Below are 18,491 nucleotides of genomic sequence, written 5' to 3'. Positions count from 1 at the left end.
CTTCACCTTTTCCACATTTTGTTACATTACAGCCTTATTCTAAAATTGATGAAATCATTTTTTTCTCATCAATCTACACACAATACCCCATAATGATAAAGCAAAAACAGTTTTATTTTTAAACATTTTGCAAATTTAAATAAAAAAATGTGTATATATATAAAAACAACTGATTTATTACATTTACATAAGTGTTCAAACTTGGCTGTGTGCTTAGGGATGTTGTCCTGCCGGAAGGTGAAACTTCGCCCCAGTCTGAGGCCATGAGCGCTCTGGAGCAGGCTTTCATCAAGTATCTCTCTGTACTTTGCTCTGTTCATCTTTGCCCTGATCCTGACTAGTCTCCCAGTTCCTCCCGCTGAAAAACATCCCCACAGTATGATGCTGCCACCACCATGCTTCACCGCAGGGATGATGCCAGGTTTCCTCCAGACGTGAGGCTTGGCATTCAGGCAAAAGTGTTCAATCTTGGTTTCATCAGACCAGAGAATCTTGTTTCTCATCGTCTGAGAGTGTTTAGGTTCCTTTGGCAAACTCCAAGCGGGCTGCCATGTGTCTTTTACTGAGGAGTAGCTTCTGTTTTTTTATTTTTTATTTTTTATTTTTTACATTTTTAATTTATTTCACCTTTATTTAACCAGGTAGGCTAGTTGAGAACAAGTTCTCATTTGCAACTGCGACCTGGCCAAGATAAAGCATAGCAGTGTGAACAGACAACAACACAGAGTTACACATGGAGTAAACAATTAACAAGTCAATAACACAGTAAAATAAAAGAGTCTATATACATTGTGTGCAAAAGGCATGAGGAGGTAGGCAAATAATTACAATTTTGCAGACCACTCTCCATAAAGGCCTGATTGGTGGAGTGCTGCAGAGTTGCTTGTCCTTCTGGAATCTTCTCCCATCTCCACAGAGGAACTCTCGAGCTCTGTCAGAGTGACCATCAGGTTCTTGGTCACCTCCCTGACCAAGGCCCTTCTCACCTGATTGCTCAGCATCTTCAATGCTGCACACATTTTTTGGTACCCTTCCCCAGACCTGTGCCTCGACACAATCCTGTCTCAGAGCGCTACGGACAACTCCTGTAGCGCTCAATTCCTGTCAACTGTGGGACATTATATAGACAGGTGTGTACCTTTCCAAATCAGGTTCAATCATTTGAATTCACCACAGGTGTTTATTTTTAACCACCGTTTTTTATTTTAAATACATTTTCTAAAAAGAAAAAAAACTGTTTTCGCTTTGTCATTATGTGGTGTAGATTGCTGAGGATTAAATTTTTAAAATACATTTTAGAATAAGGCTGTAATGTAACAATGTGGAAAAAGTCAAGGGGTCTGAATACTTTCTGAAGGCACTGTATATCATGGCCCATGGCTAATGAGAAACTGAAAGCATGAATATGAATGACAATATCCCATGAGTTAATCTTTCTTCCTCTGATCAAAGTGTTTGACCTATGACAGATGAACAGATTATGGTGTGTGGCAGTGTGTGTTGTAAGTGCGATCCTTCACAGTCCAGTCCACCACCTTCCCCTATGTGGGAGTAGTAGGTGCTGCTGAGTCACATTGTGCTCTCAGCATTCACAAAGGACAGTGCATTCCCAAAGTAAGTGACACTAACCCACCTCATCCCTCTTCGTCCCACTCACACACTGTCTGTCATAGTCTATTCAGTCACTGAAAGGTTACAGAGCCCAGTGTAATTTAGTGTAGATCAGTAGTGTGTTGATCTGAATAGAGCAGGGTTAGACAACTCTAATCCTGAAGTACCTGTTCATCAGTTAATGTCACTGGGTTTGTTTATCCTAGCCTGTAATCTGTAAAGCACTTTGTGACAACTGCTCATGTAAAACATTTAAATAAAAGGGCTTTTATAAAATACATTTGATTTGTAGATTGAGTGCAGAGAGTTTGTCTGGTTTTCTGAGTCTAAATCAGTCGCTGAGGTTGGCACACGTGTGAGAAGTTAAAGCAGGAATCCCTGAGGAATTCGATCAGAATCACCCATCGCTAGAGTGATGGTGTGTTTGGAATAGTCCCCAGGGTTGTCACTAGTTACCACAGCCTCAAATTCTAAATCGTTGGACTCCAATCAAGTTGTAGAAACATCACAAGGATGATCAATGGAAACAGGATGAGACTTGATATTGAGCTCAGGTGCATCACAAAGGGTCAGAATACTTATGTAAATAATGTATTTCTGTTTTTTCTAGAAACCTTTTTGGCTTTGTCATTATGGGGTATTGTGTGTATATTGCTGAGGAAAAAATAGACATTTTCTCCATTTTAGAATGTCTGTAACTTAACAAAATGTGGAAACAGTCATGGTTTCTGAATACTTTCCAAAGGCACTGTAGTAGAAATTCATGACAAAAAATGGCCTAGTTTTTTGGTCTTAATTTAAGGTTAGGCATAAGGTTAGCAGTGTGGTTAAGGTTAGATTTAAAATTAGATTTTAAGAAGAGAAATTGTAGAAATAGGCGAGTTTAGCCATGATTATGACTATGTGGCTGTGGTAACTAGTGACGACCAGTTCCCAGAGCTGTTTTAATGAGAGTGGAGGATGTGAGGAAGTGGACTATCAAGAACGTGATTCAGTTCATTTTTAGTTGAGTAATCCTTTTTTTCAATCTCCTCGCCCAACCCCTCATCTTGTTTCTGCTCTATTCCCCTCCCTCTCTCCTGTCTGCTTTTACTCTCACGTGTCTGGGAGTGTGACTGTCACTGAACGTGTGTCACGGTTTAACACAGACACACCGAGAAAATATATACAGATATACATACGTACCCACGCAAACACACACAGTATAATTTATGCAATTACTTCCCACCTGATGTTGGGAGGGGACTGGTGAAACAAAGAGGATCGTGGACACGTTTCAGAGAATATCTCTCACAAATGTGTCTTCTTCACATCCATCACTGTCCTCTCCAATAATATGACTCTACCTCCGAGTGCAGACGAGGCGAGGTCGTGATGTACAGTACCAGTCTGAAAATAGCCTGGTTTTTCTGGAAGAGAACTTAATGAGAGCGCCCTTTAACAACTCACTGGCTGAACTGCTGTGATGATCTACTGCACTGTAAATTCCTCTCTACATCCAAAGAGAATAAATGTATTTCTGTTCGGTTGTATCCCCCCTCACCTCTCTACTAATCTAATAAATAGAATAGGTAAACTTGTAACAGAAAGTGTTTCATATAAACAGTGCTTATTTTGAGATTCCAAAAATGACTCCTTCAGACACAGCAGTAGCATCGGCTTCCTTTGGTGAGTGCTGCCCTCTACTGAGCAATACAGTTATTACAAATTAGTGGCACAGCCTGAATCAAAGCCCATATGTAAAAAGGTGTACTAGCAAAACACAACTATAAATTCTACAATAAAATATTGAGTCCCATGTAAGGATGCTAAACATGTTGTAATCCAAAGACTATTAGGCTCATTGCAAAAGTATTTGTAGAATATAGTGAAACTCCAGCCCGGAATCATATTCAGTGTGGATTCCAGGATAGAAAAACTGTGCTTTTCAAAACAGTAGAGGAAGATGAAATTAAGTCAGAGGTTTCTTTGACTGTAAGACAATAGCTATTGATATCCTAGCCAATATGTTTTCAATGTTTCTAACTCCAGCGTTGACTTTACTATAATTTGCTAACATTTTCCTATAATTTTTCCATGGGCTACCAGCATTCACGGAGAGATAGGCTATTCACTTTGTGTCCTCAGAACACACACTACTCTACTGACAGGCTGATATGAGGCTTTATCTCTTCTCTTTTCTCCAGCAGTTTCTCCTCTTTACTGACGTTCTGCTGAACCTCCTGGTGATTTTCTGGTGACCCCTCTTTGTTGTAGCGCCTGTTTTCCTCAGGGTACGTCACGGCCGACAGAGGCAGTCTGTGTATGGCTCTGGATTCAGTGGTGATGAGGAGGAAGGTGAGGGCAGACAGGCAGAAAGGCCAGGTGCATGCTGGTAGCCCAAACTGAAAACAACAGGTGATATGGTATAAGTAGAGTTAAGAAATTATATCAAGCATCTCAGAATAATAATTCTTATTTACCTATCATTTCTGTCTTTTACCTGGCACTTCTACTCTGAGATGCTTGATACGTACGACCCTAGGTATTGTTGATTGTCTACTGGGTGATGTAACAGACTCACTGACACTTTAGAAAATTGCCCTGGTTAGGTAAGAATGTTTCATACATGAATTCAGAAGTACTGCAGCTAATTATGGTATAGGGTCGGCTGCTTGTACTGCATTATGTAACCAAAAGCTCTCAACATAACAGGAACCGGAAGACTAACCAATCAAAAAATATTCACTCTTTATAGGCTGAAATTCATTTTTGTTTGACATATTAGACAAGTACAGCACATTCAAATTAGTGGCAGCAGTACATTAGATGTTGACCAAGAATGAAATAAAAATGTAAGTACTTACTATGGACATCAGATTTGAAATGGCCAAACCCATGTACGCACAGAAGAAGGCTGAAAGTAGAAAAACAACAACTGGCTTCATTGAATGGGTGTTCATGAAGTAGACTGCTTGTCTGACAGCATTGAGTAAGGTGAAGGTGCTGTTTCTGAACCTACCACAGGTAACAGCCAGTAGATGACTCTGCCATGTCAGTGCATAGAACACCCCTCCAATAGCGATGCAGGACAGACAACTGTTGTAGCCCCACAGTCCTGAGTAGATGTCCTCATGAGGAGCAGCCAGAACAAGACCTACATTGAACAGGACATACAATAGAACTAGGTCCAGATTTCCCTGCCCATGTGATTTGACCATGAAAAGCTCTGGGCCCTAGTACCTAGTTCAACTCCTGGCCCCAATTATAGCCTGTGAATAAAGAATTGCCAATATATGGCTTACATCTACATTATTTTGCTTCACGATGATGCACAACAAATCAGCTTGGGATATGTTGAATTTAACTTCAAAATTGACTAATGAACACGAAAACAATAGCATACTTCCGATGTTTCTAATTCGGTGTACATTAAAAAAATCATGTTCACAACTGTCATGCTCCCCAGTTATTTTTTTGAGATGCACTCTTAAGATAGTTTAAGGAAGTACAGCTCCTGTTGTGTTCTGTGATGCAATTTATACCACTCTCGGTTATATCTCTAAAGAGCATGTCCATTGGTATTGTTAATGAGTATAGCCATTAAAACCAAACGGGTTTTGTATCCCAATCAGTATTTCCACAGTATGTGCTGGGATTAGAGGTCAGGTGTACACAATTCTCTGAGAGGAAGTCTCTTACCGGACACTACACCAACAATAGAGCCCAGTACAGCGTGCATGCAGATGGTTGGGGAGGAAAGCAGCAGGGCTATGATGAAGATTCCTCCTGTCCAGGGGCAGTCACAGCCGTACACCTGACCCACGCCAACTGGCACCGCCATCAAGAGCTGCACCAGGAAGTAACCAACAAGCAGGCTATCACCAACCACTGATCCTGGGTGAGATCTATTTCCCTTCCTCACTTTGGGTTAGGATTGGGAGTAAGGTAATCTGATCCTAGATCTGTCACTTCTACCTTATGGTAGCTAACACCACAAGCTACCATAATCCTACATCCACTCAATACACTTTTGTTGGAAAGTTCAGTGAAATTGTTTCTTTGGACTATATCTGTGAGGATTATGTGTTTGACCAATTTTTGTTTCTTTAGTTGTTGAAGTGACAGAATCATCTAGAATATGTTGGAGAGGTTGTTTAGAAACACACAAGGTTACAGTGTTGTGACTCGGAGGCTGTCCTAATATGGACACCGTACAGGGTACTGTCCTACCTGAGGTATGCTTCGTTCTGCCAAGGTGGTGTTCAGATGGAGGGAGGACTTTGGCTGCACTAGCACCTGGGGAAAGCAGAAGGGTATTAGGATATTGGGAGGTGTGTGTGTGTGTGGTATGTAAGAGTGTGTGAGTGCATATGTACACTACCGTTCAAAAGTGTGGGCTCATTTACAAATGTCCTTGTTTTTGAAAGAAAATCAAAAATAATATTGTCCATTAAAATAACAAAATTGATCAGAAATGCAGTGTAGACATTGTTAATGTTGTAAATGACTATTGTAGCTGGAAACGGCAGATTTTTTTTGTTTAAATGGAATATCTACACAGGCGTACAGAGGCCCATTATCAGCAACCATCACTCCTGTGTTCCAATGGCACATTGTGTTTGCTAATCCAAGTTTATAAATGTATAAAGGCTAATTGATCATTAGAAAATCATTTTGCAATTATGTTAGCACAGCTGAAAACTGTTGCAATAAAACTGGCCTTCTTTAGACTTGTTGAATATCTGGAGCATCAGCATTTGTGGGTTCGATTACAGACTCAAAATGGCTAGAAACAAAGTCCTTTCTTCTGAAACTCATCAGTCTATTCTTGTTCTGAGAAATGAAGGCTATTCCATGCGCGAAATTGTCAAGAAACTGAAGATCTTGTACAACGCTGTGTACTACTCCCTTCACAGAACTGCGCAAACTGTCTCGAACCAGAATAGAAAGAGTGGGAGGCCCCGGTGCAGAACTGAGCAAGAGGACAAGTACATTGGAGTGTCTAGTTTGAGAAACAGATGCCTCACAAGTCCTCAACTGGCAGCTTCATTAAATAGTACCCGCAAAACACCCATCTCAACGTCAACAGTGAAGAGGCGACTCCAGGATGCTGGCCTTCAAGGCAGAGTTCCTCTGTCCAGTGTCTGTGTTCTTCTCCCCATCTTAATCTTTTCTTTTTATTGGCCAGTCTGAGATATGGCTTTTTTTAACTCTGCCTAGAAAGCCAACATCCTGGAGTCGCCTCTTCACTGTTGACGTTGAGATTGGTGTCTTGCGGGTACTATTTAATAAAAGTGCCAGTTGTGGATGTGAGGCATCTGTTTCTCAAACTAGACGCTCTAATGTACTTGTCCTCTTGCTCAGTGGTGCACCGGGGCCTCCCACTCTTTCTATTCTGGTCAGAGACAGTTTATGCTTTTCTGTGGAAGTCGTACGAGATCTTCAGTTTCTTGGCAATTTCTCGCATAGAATAGCCTTAATTTCTCTGAACAAGAATAGACTGACGAGTTTCAGATGACCAATTAGCCTTTTTAAATGAGAAACTTGGATTAGATATTCCATTTTTTTTATATAAATCTGCCGTTTTCAGCTACAATAGTCATTTACAACATTAACAATGTCTACACTGTATTTCTGATCAATTTTATGTTATTGTAATGGACAATTCTTTGATTTTCTTTCAAAACAAGGACATTTGTAAGTGACCCCAAACTTTTGAACGGTAGTGTACCTCTGTGTGTACGTGAGTATATTTTGGGCCTACCTCTGGAAAGTAGGGGTGGTGAGACCCCATGGCAGCCATGTGCAAACACACAAGGATGTTGAATGGTAGAGTGAACACAGGGAGGTCCCATTTGCTGAAAACTGAGCCCAGGGCACTGGAGACTATGGGACTGAACAGGAAGTGAAGAACACACAACAAGAAGCTTGAAATATGATCATAATCAGGTAGAGGAAAAAAGGAAATGGAGGGTTGGATCATTATTTAGAAGTTAGGGTGTTTCAGTTTAATTCAATTTTAGCGTTGTTTCAGCTGGCTGTGAACACATTGGACAATAGTGCATACAGTGTTTTTAAGGAGACATACAAAACAGGTCTGCTGAAACTTTTGAGGCCTACATGGATATACCTGGCTACCATACTCTGCACTGGAGCCTGCACTGGGGTATTATCTGAGCAGAAACCTGTCCACTGCTGCTTTCATACTTCCACTTGACATTGTGTATTGGATGTTTTTAGACTACTGCCAAACTAACTCCACTTGGTTTAGCCTACTTGGATTAACTCTGACTTTCCCGTGGCCCGGTGTAAGCGCTTGCCTCCCTCCCATCTTCCACCGGCCTGTACTGGAAACTACAGTCGTGGCCAAAAGTTGAGAATGACACAAATATACATTTTCACGAAGTCTGCTGCCTCAGTTTGTATGATGGCAATTTACATATATTACAGAATGTTATGAAGAGTGATCAGATGAATTGCAATTAATTGCAAAGTCCCTCGTTGCCATGCAAATGAACTGAATCCCCCAAAAACATGTCCACTGCATTTCAGCCCTGCCACAAAAGGACCAGCTGACATGTCAGTGATTCTATCATTAAAACAGGTGTGAGTGTTGACGAGGACAAGGCTGGAGATCACTCTGTCATGCTGATTGAGTTCGAATAACAGACTGGAAGCTTCAAAAGGAGGGTGGTGCTTGGAATCATTGTTCTTCCTCTGTCAACCATGGTTACCTGCAAGGAAACACGTGCCGTCATCATTGCGTTGCACAAAAAGGGCTTCACAGGCATGGATATTGCTGCCAGTAAGATTTCACCTAAATCAACCATTTATCGGATCATCAAGAACTTCAAGGAGAGAAGTTCAATTGTTGTTAAGAAGGCTTCAGGGCACCCAAGAAAGTCCAGCAAGCGCCAGGATCGTCTCCTAAAGATGATTCAGCTGCGGGAACGGGGCACCACCAGTACAGAGCTTGCTCAGGAATGGCAGCAGGCAGGAGTGAGTGCATCTGCAAGCACAGTGAGGCGAAGACTTTTGGTGGATGGCCTGGTGTCAAGAAGGGCAGCAAAGAAGCCCCTTCTCTCCAGGAAAAATATCAGGGACAGACTGATATTCTGCAAAAGGTACGGGGATTGGACTGATGAGGACTGGGGTCAAGTCATTTTCCCTGATGAATCCCCTTTCCGATTGTTTGGGGGCATCCGGAAAAAAGCTTGTCCAGAGAAGACAAGGTGAGCGCTGCCATCAGTCCTGTGTCATGCCAACAGTAAAGCATCCTGAGACCATTCATGTGTGGGGTTGCTTCTCAGCCAAGGGAGTGGGCTCACTCACAATTTTGCCTAAGAACACAGCCATGAATAAAGAATGGTATAAACACATCCTCCGAGAGCAACTTCTCTCAACCATCCAGGAACAGTTTGCTGACGAACAATGCCTTTTCCAGCATGATGGAGCACCTTGCCATAAGGCAAAAGTGATAACTAAGTGGATCGGGGAACAAAACATCTATATTTTGGGTCCATGGCCAGGAAACTCCCCAGACCTTAATCCCACTGAGAACTTGTGGTCAATCCTCAAGAGGCGGGTGGACAAACAAAAACCCACAAATTCTGACAAACTACAAGCATTGATTATGCAAGAATGGGCTGCCATCAGTCAGGATGTGGCCCAGACGTTAATTGACAGCATTCCAGGGCGGATTGCAGAGGTCTTGAAAAAGAAGGGATCAACACAAATATTGACTCTTTGCATCAACTTCATGTAAATGTCAGTAAAAGCCTTTGACACTTATGAAATGCTTGTAATTATACTTCAGTATTCCATAGTAGTATCTGACAAAAACATCTAAAGACACTGAGGCAGCAAACTTAATATTTGTGTCATTCTCAAAACTTTTGGCCATGACTGTCCATCCCTTCCAATGTGCTTCTCTCCTGGCTATCATACTGGTAACATGGCCTCCGTTGCGTTACTGTTTTGATTGGCCCCAGCATTTAATGGCATTGAGTACAGGGGCTTGCGAAAGTTTTCAACCCCTTGGCATTTTTCCTATTTTGTTGCCTTACAATCTGGAATTAAAATTGATTTTTTGGGGGTGTGTATGATTTGATTTACACAACATGCCTACCACTTTGAAGCTGCAAAGTATTTTTCATTTTGAAACAAACATGAAATAAGACAAAAAAACATAATACTTGAGCTTGCATAACTATTCACCCCCCAAAGTCAATACTTTGTAGAGCCACCTTTTTCAGAAATTACAGCTGCAAGTCTCTTGGGGTAGGTCTTGATAAGCTTGGCATATCTAGCCACTGGGCCCATTCTTCAAGGCAAAACTGCTCCAGCTCCTTCAAGCTGGATGGGTTCCGCTGGTGTAGAGTGATCTTTAAGTCATACCACAGATTCTCAAATGGATTGAGGTCTGGGCTTTGACTAGGCCATTCCAAGGCATTTAAAAATATGTTTCCTTTTAAACCACTCGAGTGTTGCTTTAGCATTATGCTTAGGGTCCTTGTCCTGCTGGAAGGTGAACCTCCGTCCCAGTCTAAAATCTCTGGAAGCCTGAAACCGGTTTCCCTCAGAAATGTCCCTGTATTTAGCGCCATCCATCATTCCTTCAATTCTGAACAGTTTCCCAGTCCCTGCCGATGAAAAACATGCCCACAGCATGATGCTGCCACCACCATGCTTCACTGTGGATATGGTGTTCTCGGGTGAGGAGAGGTGTTGGGTTTGCCCCAGACATGGCATTTTCCTTGATTGCCAAAAAGCAACATTTTTGTTTTGTCTGACCAGTGTACATTCTTCCATATGTTTGGGGAGTCTCCCACATGCCCTTTGGCGAACACCAAACGTGTTTGCTTATTTTTTTTCTTTAAGCAATGGCTTTTTTTCTGGCCACTCTTTCATAAAGCCCAGTTCTGTGGAGTGTACAGCTTAAAGTGGTCCTATGGACAGATACCCCAATCTCCGCTGTGGAGCTTTGCAGCTCCTTCAGGGTTATCTTTGGTCTCTTTGTTGCCTCTCCGATTAACGTCTTCCTTGCCTGGTCTATGAGTTTGTGGACGGCCCTCTCTTGGCAGGTTTGTTGTGGTGCCATATTCTTTCCATTTTTTAAATTGATGTATTTAATGGTGCTCCGTGCAATGTTCAAAGTTTCTTCTCCACAACATTGTCCCTGACCTGTTTGGAGAGTTCCTTAGTCTTGGTGGGGCCCCTTGCCTAGTGGTGTTGTAGACTCTGGGGCCTTTCAGAACAGGTGTGTATATATACTGAGATCATGTGGCATTTAGATTGCACACAGGTGGACTTTATTTAACTAATGTGACTTCTGAAGGTAATACCTTTCCCCTTTTTCCTCTCTCTACTCCGATGTGACTATTGAAAATTGCTTTGTTAACATAGAGTGTCTGGGAACATCAAAAAGGTGGGAAACGGAACCGTATTTTGGTAATCCAACCAGTTGAAAATATGTGTTGGTACTTAATGAATATGATGTCAGATCAGTTGGTGTCTGAGACATTATTACTGATGATAGGACGACAAACTGTATCTTGGAATGTCTACACATTCTAGTTATCATCATATTCACATGGACTTGTGCAATTTAAATGTTTAAATATGAAACTATTTGTGAAAAGATGAAATATAATTTTAGCTTCTAAATGAGAGAATTGGTTTTCATGAGTGAACTATGCTCAATTCAGTGGCCCCGCCCATGTGAACAGACATTGGTTGTAAACTATGAAACACGGCCCTCTCTCCCAACCCTATATAAGCCCCTTTACAAAAATGTAACTTTCTGTTCGAAGGAAGTTAGGACAAGATCACCAACAGAACCAAGCCAACCTCAGCGTGAGCTCTGGTTGAACGACAAGAACCTAACAAAATTAGCATTGAATTTCAACGTGAAGATGACGATCAACACACCGAAAGGATGAATTTCGACTATACCAGCCAGAATATGAGCTTAAAGTATGGCAACTTGGTATGAACTTTGAACTCTTATTCACTAAAGAAGTGATACCTCCAAGCCAATGCGTTAGCAACCGCAGCTCTAAACGTGGGCTAGGAGAGGACAGACAGAGTATCCATTCTACCACGCTCCAGTTAACTACTAGACATTTGTCAGAGGACAAGAGATCCATGCTGGACAACTTCTATCTATGACCAATCTACCAAAGCGCAGCTCAGAGTAAATATTTATTGCATTTTCCTTTTTAAAATGGCCGTTTATTTAGAATGCATAAGATTCTGTATTTATGATAGCATAGCTGCCTACGGCCCGATAGAGAGACAAAAAAAATTAGCAGCTTACTTCATAAACTGGACAACATCATGATCTCGGCTATGCAGACAAATCCAGACATTCTGGTATTGGCTGAAACTTGGATCTATGGGGAGTTTGTGTTCAGAGATGACAGACAGGGTAGAGTCGGTGGAGTGGCCATTCTTATTAAAAATTATTTCTTTGTCTCCTAACTGAAAACCATTTTCCTTGCCCAAAAATGTTAGCTACCATCTTTAAGGCTTTGAGTGGGGAAACATGTATCTGTAACTGTTATAGGGGTCTACCGTCTTTTTAGTCTTATTTTATTAAATCAGAAGTTATTATCCTGGGTGTCTTTGCCCAAGACATTAGTGACCATTGCCCAGTTGTTTGTGTTAAAGATGTGAGAATACAAAAATCTGAAGCCTCATTTCATTACAAAGAGGAACTTGAAAAACTTTAGTGAACAGGCTCTTTTTTTAAATAATTTTTTTACATCTATTTTTAGTGACCTTGATTTGTATTTCAGCTATCTTTGAACCTGAATTAGCTATGAGACATTTAGCAGATGTCTTCAATAACCATGCTCCCTTCAAAACATTAAGGATTAAAGGTAGATTGAATGCCTGGTACACTCCGGAATTATCAGAAGTCATTCATGAAAGAGATGATGCTTGGGTCAAGGCCAGGAACACAGGCTTTCAGTGTATTGTACCAGCATCTTGCCTGAGATGCAGTGTCTTAGACCACTGCGCCACTACTTCCTCCTCACTGCCACAACAAATTACTTCAGACACTGGCCTCATTACAGGAAACAAATGACATCATTGATGCGTTTAATCACCATTTTATTTCAGCAGGCTCTTTGAAATAACTTCTAAGCCTATTCACAATGATATTGGTCAGGATGCTGATTGGGGAAACTTGCTGAATGATCAGAGAAATGACAGTCAAAGCTTTTCTTTTAGGCTACTTACAGAAAAATAAGTCATGGATGCTTTGCTAGCAATAGACAAGAAATCAACAGGGGCTGACCAATTGGATCCTGCCTACTTAACTGTGCAGCGCCCATCATTGTTGGCTCAATAACCCACATTTATTAAACATGATCTTAAATCATTATCACACCATTTCAAGGCTTCCTTTTATAGCTAAGATTTCTGAATCCTTGGTAAATGTATAACTTTGCTCTTTATTTATCTGAGAAATATATTTTGAATGTAAACCAATCTGGGTTTAGGCCTGGGCATAGTGCTATTAGAGCTACAACTTTAGATGTTAATGATCTTGTCAATGCTTTAGACACTCAAATTAAATGTGCAGCTTTGTTTGTGGACCTGTCTAAAGCGTTTGATACTGTTGCTCATGTTATTGTATTGAATAAGTTGTCTACGAAAGGCCTGAACTCTGACTGTTTATGGTTTCATGATTATATTAGTGCCAGAACTCAGGCCATGGTGATTGATGGGGTTGTCTGAATTTTTTGAAGTACATGAAGGTGCACCACAGGGATCAATTTAGTCAATTGGTCAATCTGTTAAAAATGTGACTTTTAAAAAACATAGATGAGCTGGTTAAGAAGCTAAGATTTAACGTTTTCTTTTTCTAGACACAGATCGTGCCTTTCTCTAAGCAGTGGGAAGTAAATGATTCAGCCAACCTTTGTTCTTGATTATTTTGATATTATTTATGCTGCTACTACTCTTAAACCTTTGGATGCCATCTACCATAGTTCCCTTCATTTTGTTACAGGTGACAGTTTTTATACTCATCACTGCATCAAAACTTCGCTGGACTTTGCTCAAGACCTATAGAGCTCTACATTATTCCCTTTTTGGCACTACTTCATTAACTTCCGTCTTATCTAACTTTGCTGTTGAAGTGTAGACACCCGAGTTGCCTAACCCGTTCACAGGATTGGTTAACTCTAGGGTCTCCACCGAGCTAAGTAAATCTGCATTTCGTTTTTTTGTTATTTATTTTTACCCCTTTCTCCTCCTCAGTTGGTAGTTAGTCTTGTCCCAACGCTGCAAATCCCATACGGACTCGGGAGAGGCAAAGGTCGGGAGCCGTGCATCCTCCAAAACACGACCTAGCAAAGCTGCCCTGCTTCTTGACACAATGCCCGCTTAACCCGGAAACCAGCTGCACCAATGTGTCGGAGGAAACACCGTACACCTGGCAACCATGTCAGCATGCATGCATGCGCCCGGCCAGCCACAGGAGTCGCTAGAGCGTGATGGGACAAGGACATCCCGGCAGGGCCAAACCCTCCCCTAACCTGACAGAGCCTGGACTCGAACCAGGATCTCTAGTGGCACAGCTAGCACTGTGATGCAGTATCTTAGACCACTGCGCCACTCGGGAGGCCCTGCATCTAACTTTAAAATGCACCATATTGCTGGAACAAAATTCTACATACATTTCATCTTGATTTTCTGGTGTCATTCAGGAAATTTAAAGTATTGATTCAAGATTTATTTGTGGAGGTGATTTGTGATGTTTTATCTATCTATATATCTCTATATAGTGTTGAATTGTGTTTGGTAAATAAAGATAGACATGGTTTAAAAAAAAGTAGTGGTAATATTTAATTCAGTACAGGTATGTATAGGCGGCTTGACTTTCAGTACCCTGTCCCATACCCAGGGTAAGTTGTCCAAAAAAAAGTGGGCTCCTGGCACAAGCTGCATTTTCAAAACTGGAATGTTTACATGAATTCGGATTATTTCCAGGGATAAACAACACCGGAAATATGTGTAGATATCTTTGTTAGAATACTATATTTCCCTTGACGGAGTGACGCTGAATATTTTTTTTTATATATTTTTTTTTAAATGTCTCAACTTACCCCACTCTCCCCTACATTGATCAAAATACTGAGAACATTCTTACTGTAACATACCATAATATGGACATGAACATATTAGGGAGCAGAAGCCACCAGTACCAGTCCCCTTTGGCCGAGAATACACACATCAGCATTCCAACCAGGGTCCCATTGTAGCCATATAAACCAGCAGATATGGCACCCCTGAAGCACAGACAACAAACAAATCAGAAAAGACACAGCTACAAAGAAATACAATGATATTGAGAAATGTTAGGTGCAAAAAAGACCAAGTGAGTGGGAGGGAAAGCAAGGTATTGCGAGAAATTATACATCTGGTGTGAGTTTCAGACTGAGACAAGCAGACTTCCCCACGCCAACCTCAGTTTGCAGAGCATATTCAAGATTACAACTCCTGAGGGGTATACTACAAACCAGGATCTCTGTGTTAGCAAGCGAACTTTGATAAACATCTGGTTCATTAAGAAATCTATACTTAGATATTTTTTGGTTGTGTTAATTAGACCATGCCCATTTCAAGCTTATCCTTCTAAAAAAGCAAAAGACTAACTAATTGATCCTGCTTTGCAGCATACCCCTCTGGCTGTGTGAGACTTTTGCCAGGGATATTTATATTCAGCCTAATTGGAAGTAGATTACTGGTCTTGCCATAGACTTACATGTTTTGTCTAATCAGGAGTGCAGACAGTGTGGAAGCGAGGGATCCTAGCAGTCCGTTCAGGCCCCACCAGGGGTTCTGCAGCACCAGGCCAAACGTGATGAGCAGCCCACTGAGGGGGTTGTTGACAAACATGACCTGGGCCACCCCACGTAGGACCCAGTCCACCACCTGGACCACCACAATCTGCCCTGCAGCAGAGCAACAGAGAAAGACAGACAGGCAGTCATTGATTGACCATTATATCCACTCTCTGAATCAGTCTCTGATTAGAGGATGAAAACCTGGCTCATGTTCAGTGAGGAGTAAATGTTAGAAACAGCGTAAAACAGGGAGGGACTACCTAAACGTGTCTAATAAGAACACAGATTTACATTTCCCTCACCAAAAGTTTTTGCTACAGTGTGCCTTACTTAACATGACCCAGCAGTGCAGGGGACTTTAAGGCCCAGATTTTTATATATTTACTTTATCATATATTTATCATTATCATATATTGAACATGTCTTACTTTTTATCCATTCTCCATACACTCGCATGTCCCCAGTAAGCAGATTGAGTGCTCTGGAGAGATGGGATGTAAGAGTAGCCCCTTTCTCTACAGACCTCGCCTCCTTCTCCATCGCTGGGGTCATCATTAGTGGCTTCAATTCCTGCAGGGCAGCTATAATAATACACAGATAACATTCAATAATTAAATGTATCATATCATTACAGTATCTGGCCTAGGCCAAGACTGAGGTTCAGAATGTTCCAAAACAATGTTCTAAGTTCTCTGGATATGCTGTCATGACCATATTGTTGATTTACTAACTCCACAGTGGAGTGATAAAAGCTAAACTCCAAACAATTGCAATGTGATACCTTTGGACAGAAATGTTTTTAAGATACTGTGCTGCTATGCCATCTGGTTTGCAGTAAATGATTTTGTTTTGGCTGGATATCGGGAGCATGCTAACAGGGGTCCTACCTACCACTCACACTGCCTGACTTCAACAATGCTAGCGAATGCTTTTCAATAGATACTTCAAATCCACAGTTTGGGTCATTGGATCCATAAACTACATTCAGGGTCAGGAATGTGAAACCCTGAACTAACACACCCAAGTCAAATAAGCAACGAATCATGGTACAATCTAGTCAAGAGTTGGCCAACTGTGTTCTGTTTCCATAAGATGAGGAGTCTTTGATCTAGATGGGCAAACCTTTTAACATAGCATTTACCAGATGCATTGATCATGATACAAGTTACACAAAATATCTCTCTCAACTCTATTACCGTCAAAAGACTTATTAGAATCAGCATTCCATATACGTAAAAGCAAATTACGTTTTGAAAAGTCCCATGAACTCCATAAACTAGATTAGCTAGTTAGACAGAAAATAGTAAACACATATAAAAACTCCACATACAGCAGTGTTTCCCAAACTCTCTAATGTTTTTCTCCTAGCATGACACAGGTGATTCAAACAAATCAAAGCTTAATGATGAGTTGATCATTTGCATCAGCTGTGTAGTTCTAAGGCAAAAACATTAGAGTTTGGGAAACGCTGCTGTATGTGTAGTTCTAGGGCAAAAACAAAAATGTGCACCACTTGGGGTTCCCAGGTTTGAGTTTCGAAAACTCTGACAAACATAATAGTTATGGGTATGTTGTTTTTAATTATAAATCAGTTGTTACCTGTGATATATGAGCCAGGAATAGAAGTGTCCAGATCTCCATGAACAGCGACGCTTGTAATACCCGTAGTTTACTTTAGAGACAGTCGTGTGTCAACAACTCCCCCCCTCTACCCTCCCTCACACGTGCTATTCACAATTTAAAAATAAAAAAACACACCACCTAACACACACACACACACACACACACACACACACACACACACAGCTATGTCCTGTTATTCCACGTCGAGGTCAGTTGTATTCCTGCTGGATCTTTAAATTAGCATATTTCTTTTTAGGTCCTCAGTCAAAGGGTAAATCAGAGGTTTGACCCCGTTCCCACTCCGTCTGGTGCTCATAACTAATACTGCCCAATTTACTATAAGTTGCATTATCAAATGCTTTGCACATAAAAACATATGTACAGTGAAAAACACTTTCCACAAGCAATATATCCTAGTGTGGCAAAGCTTTAAAAGGAGGGCATGACTTAGCAATTATTACTTAGCCAGTGTTACTGAACTCAAAGCCAAATTCAAAGAATCTATGTTAACCCCTCCTCAAGGAAACCAACCCCTCCTGTTCCAGTATGTAAGGTACAGTAAGGTTATTCAGCACATAAACAGACATAGTTTAACTCATTTATTCATTCATTACACAACAATAGGAAATGGAAATAGTTCTCCCCAACTCACACCCTGTACGATAATCTAGAGGTAAAACACATAAAACAGCCCAATTATGATATAATTATTATATTATCGGTTCATACTGTAACATGCATTCTCACCAACTCTGAGTTAGTCAAGGATCTGACAAAAATCATCTTTAAAGCCAATCCATGAGTGAATACAGAAAACCTAGAAATCCAGCAATTTGGTTGGATTTGTTTTTATTTGCGATACCCTGCATATAGGAAAATAACATGTAATCTAATTATTCTTACAATCAACTCAGAGACTCTTTGAACAAAATATATCCAATTACCGTAAGTATTCAACGCCTCAAGAAAGATCCATTGACTCAGCGTCCCACTACTCTTCTGAGTGTCCTGTTTAAATCAGCAGCTCAGGGACTAGTAGCCTACTCTCCCGTTCAGATCTTCTAGGAATCTTATTTAATTATATGCCCTGCTTTCCCTCTCTCTCCACTCTCATGCCATTCTTTCCCCCTCTTGCTGTCCACTCCCCTCTCCCTGTCCTCTCCCCTCTCACTGTCCTCTCCCCTCTCACTGTCCTCGCCCCTCTCACTGTCCTGTCACTGTCCTCTCCCCTCTCGCTGTCCTCTCCCCTCACTGTCTTCTCCCCTCTCCCTGTCCTCTCCCCTTTCCCCTCTCTGTCCTCTCCTCTCTCCCTGTCCCTTGTTTGGCTACATTCTCTCCCCACCTTCTCTCCTTACCTTTACCCTGCATTTGGGAGACTTTCCTTCCAAGCAGCTAATCAGGGATCAGAATCCA

General features: G+C 41.3%; 1 protein-coding gene across 4 annotated transcripts; it reads right to left on the bottom strand.

Moving 5' to 3' along the window:
* Positions 1–1,204: 1,204 nt before the first annotated feature.
* On the bottom strand, positions 1,205–18,183 carry LOC135518191 (urea transporter 2-like). 4 transcript variants are annotated; one of them, XM_064943156.1, is made up of 10 exons: positions 18,023–18,183; positions 15,884–16,036; positions 15,374–15,563; positions 14,769–14,897; positions 7,358–7,487; positions 5,824–5,889; positions 5,293–5,440; positions 4,613–4,747; positions 4,458–4,507; positions 1,205–3,995 (listed from the first exon to the last, which is right to left on the bottom strand). In XM_064943156.1, exons 2-10 carry the CDS (start codon positions 16,008–16,010, stop codon positions 3,747–3,749), a joined length of 1,224 nt encoding a protein of 407 aa, XP_064799228.1. In that variant the 5' UTR covers positions 16,011–16,036; positions 18,023–18,183; the 3' UTR covers positions 1,205–3,746. The 4 variants fall into 4 exon arrangements, with proteins under 4 accessions (XP_064799228.1, XP_064799230.1, XP_064799229.1 ...); XM_064943158.1 differs by having other exon boundaries at positions 15,884–16,025; XM_064943157.1 differs by lacking the exon at positions 18,023–18,183 and adding an exon at positions 17,055–17,097.
* Positions 18,184–18,491: the final 308 nt, after the last annotated feature.

This window comes from Oncorhynchus masou, chromosome 28 (assembly GCF_036934945.1).
Source record: "Oncorhynchus masou masou isolate Uvic2021 chromosome 28, UVic_Omas_1.1, whole genome shotgun sequence".
Classification (NCBI taxonomy): domain Eukaryota; kingdom Metazoa; phylum Chordata; class Actinopteri; order Salmoniformes; family Salmonidae; genus Oncorhynchus; species Oncorhynchus masou.
This window is presented reverse-complemented; position numbering and strand designations above follow the sequence as displayed.

What these genes read in the sequence shown, in the direction of transcription:
- LOC135518191 (XM_064943156.1), bottom strand. Translation starts at nt 16,010, where the DNA reads ATGATGACCCCAGCGATGGAGAAGGAGGCGAGGTCTGTAGAGAAAGGG. An exon ending in CTCCTGATTAGACAAAACAT is followed by an intron (nt 14,898 to 15,373) that starts GTAAGTCTATGG and finishes TCTGTGCTTCAG; the next exon opens with GGGTGCCATATCTGCTGGTT. An exon ending in TCTACTGGCTGTTACCTGTG is followed by an intron (nt 4,508 to 4,612) that starts GTAGGTTCAGAA and finishes TTCTACTTTCAG; the next exon opens with CCTTCTTCTGTGCGTACATG.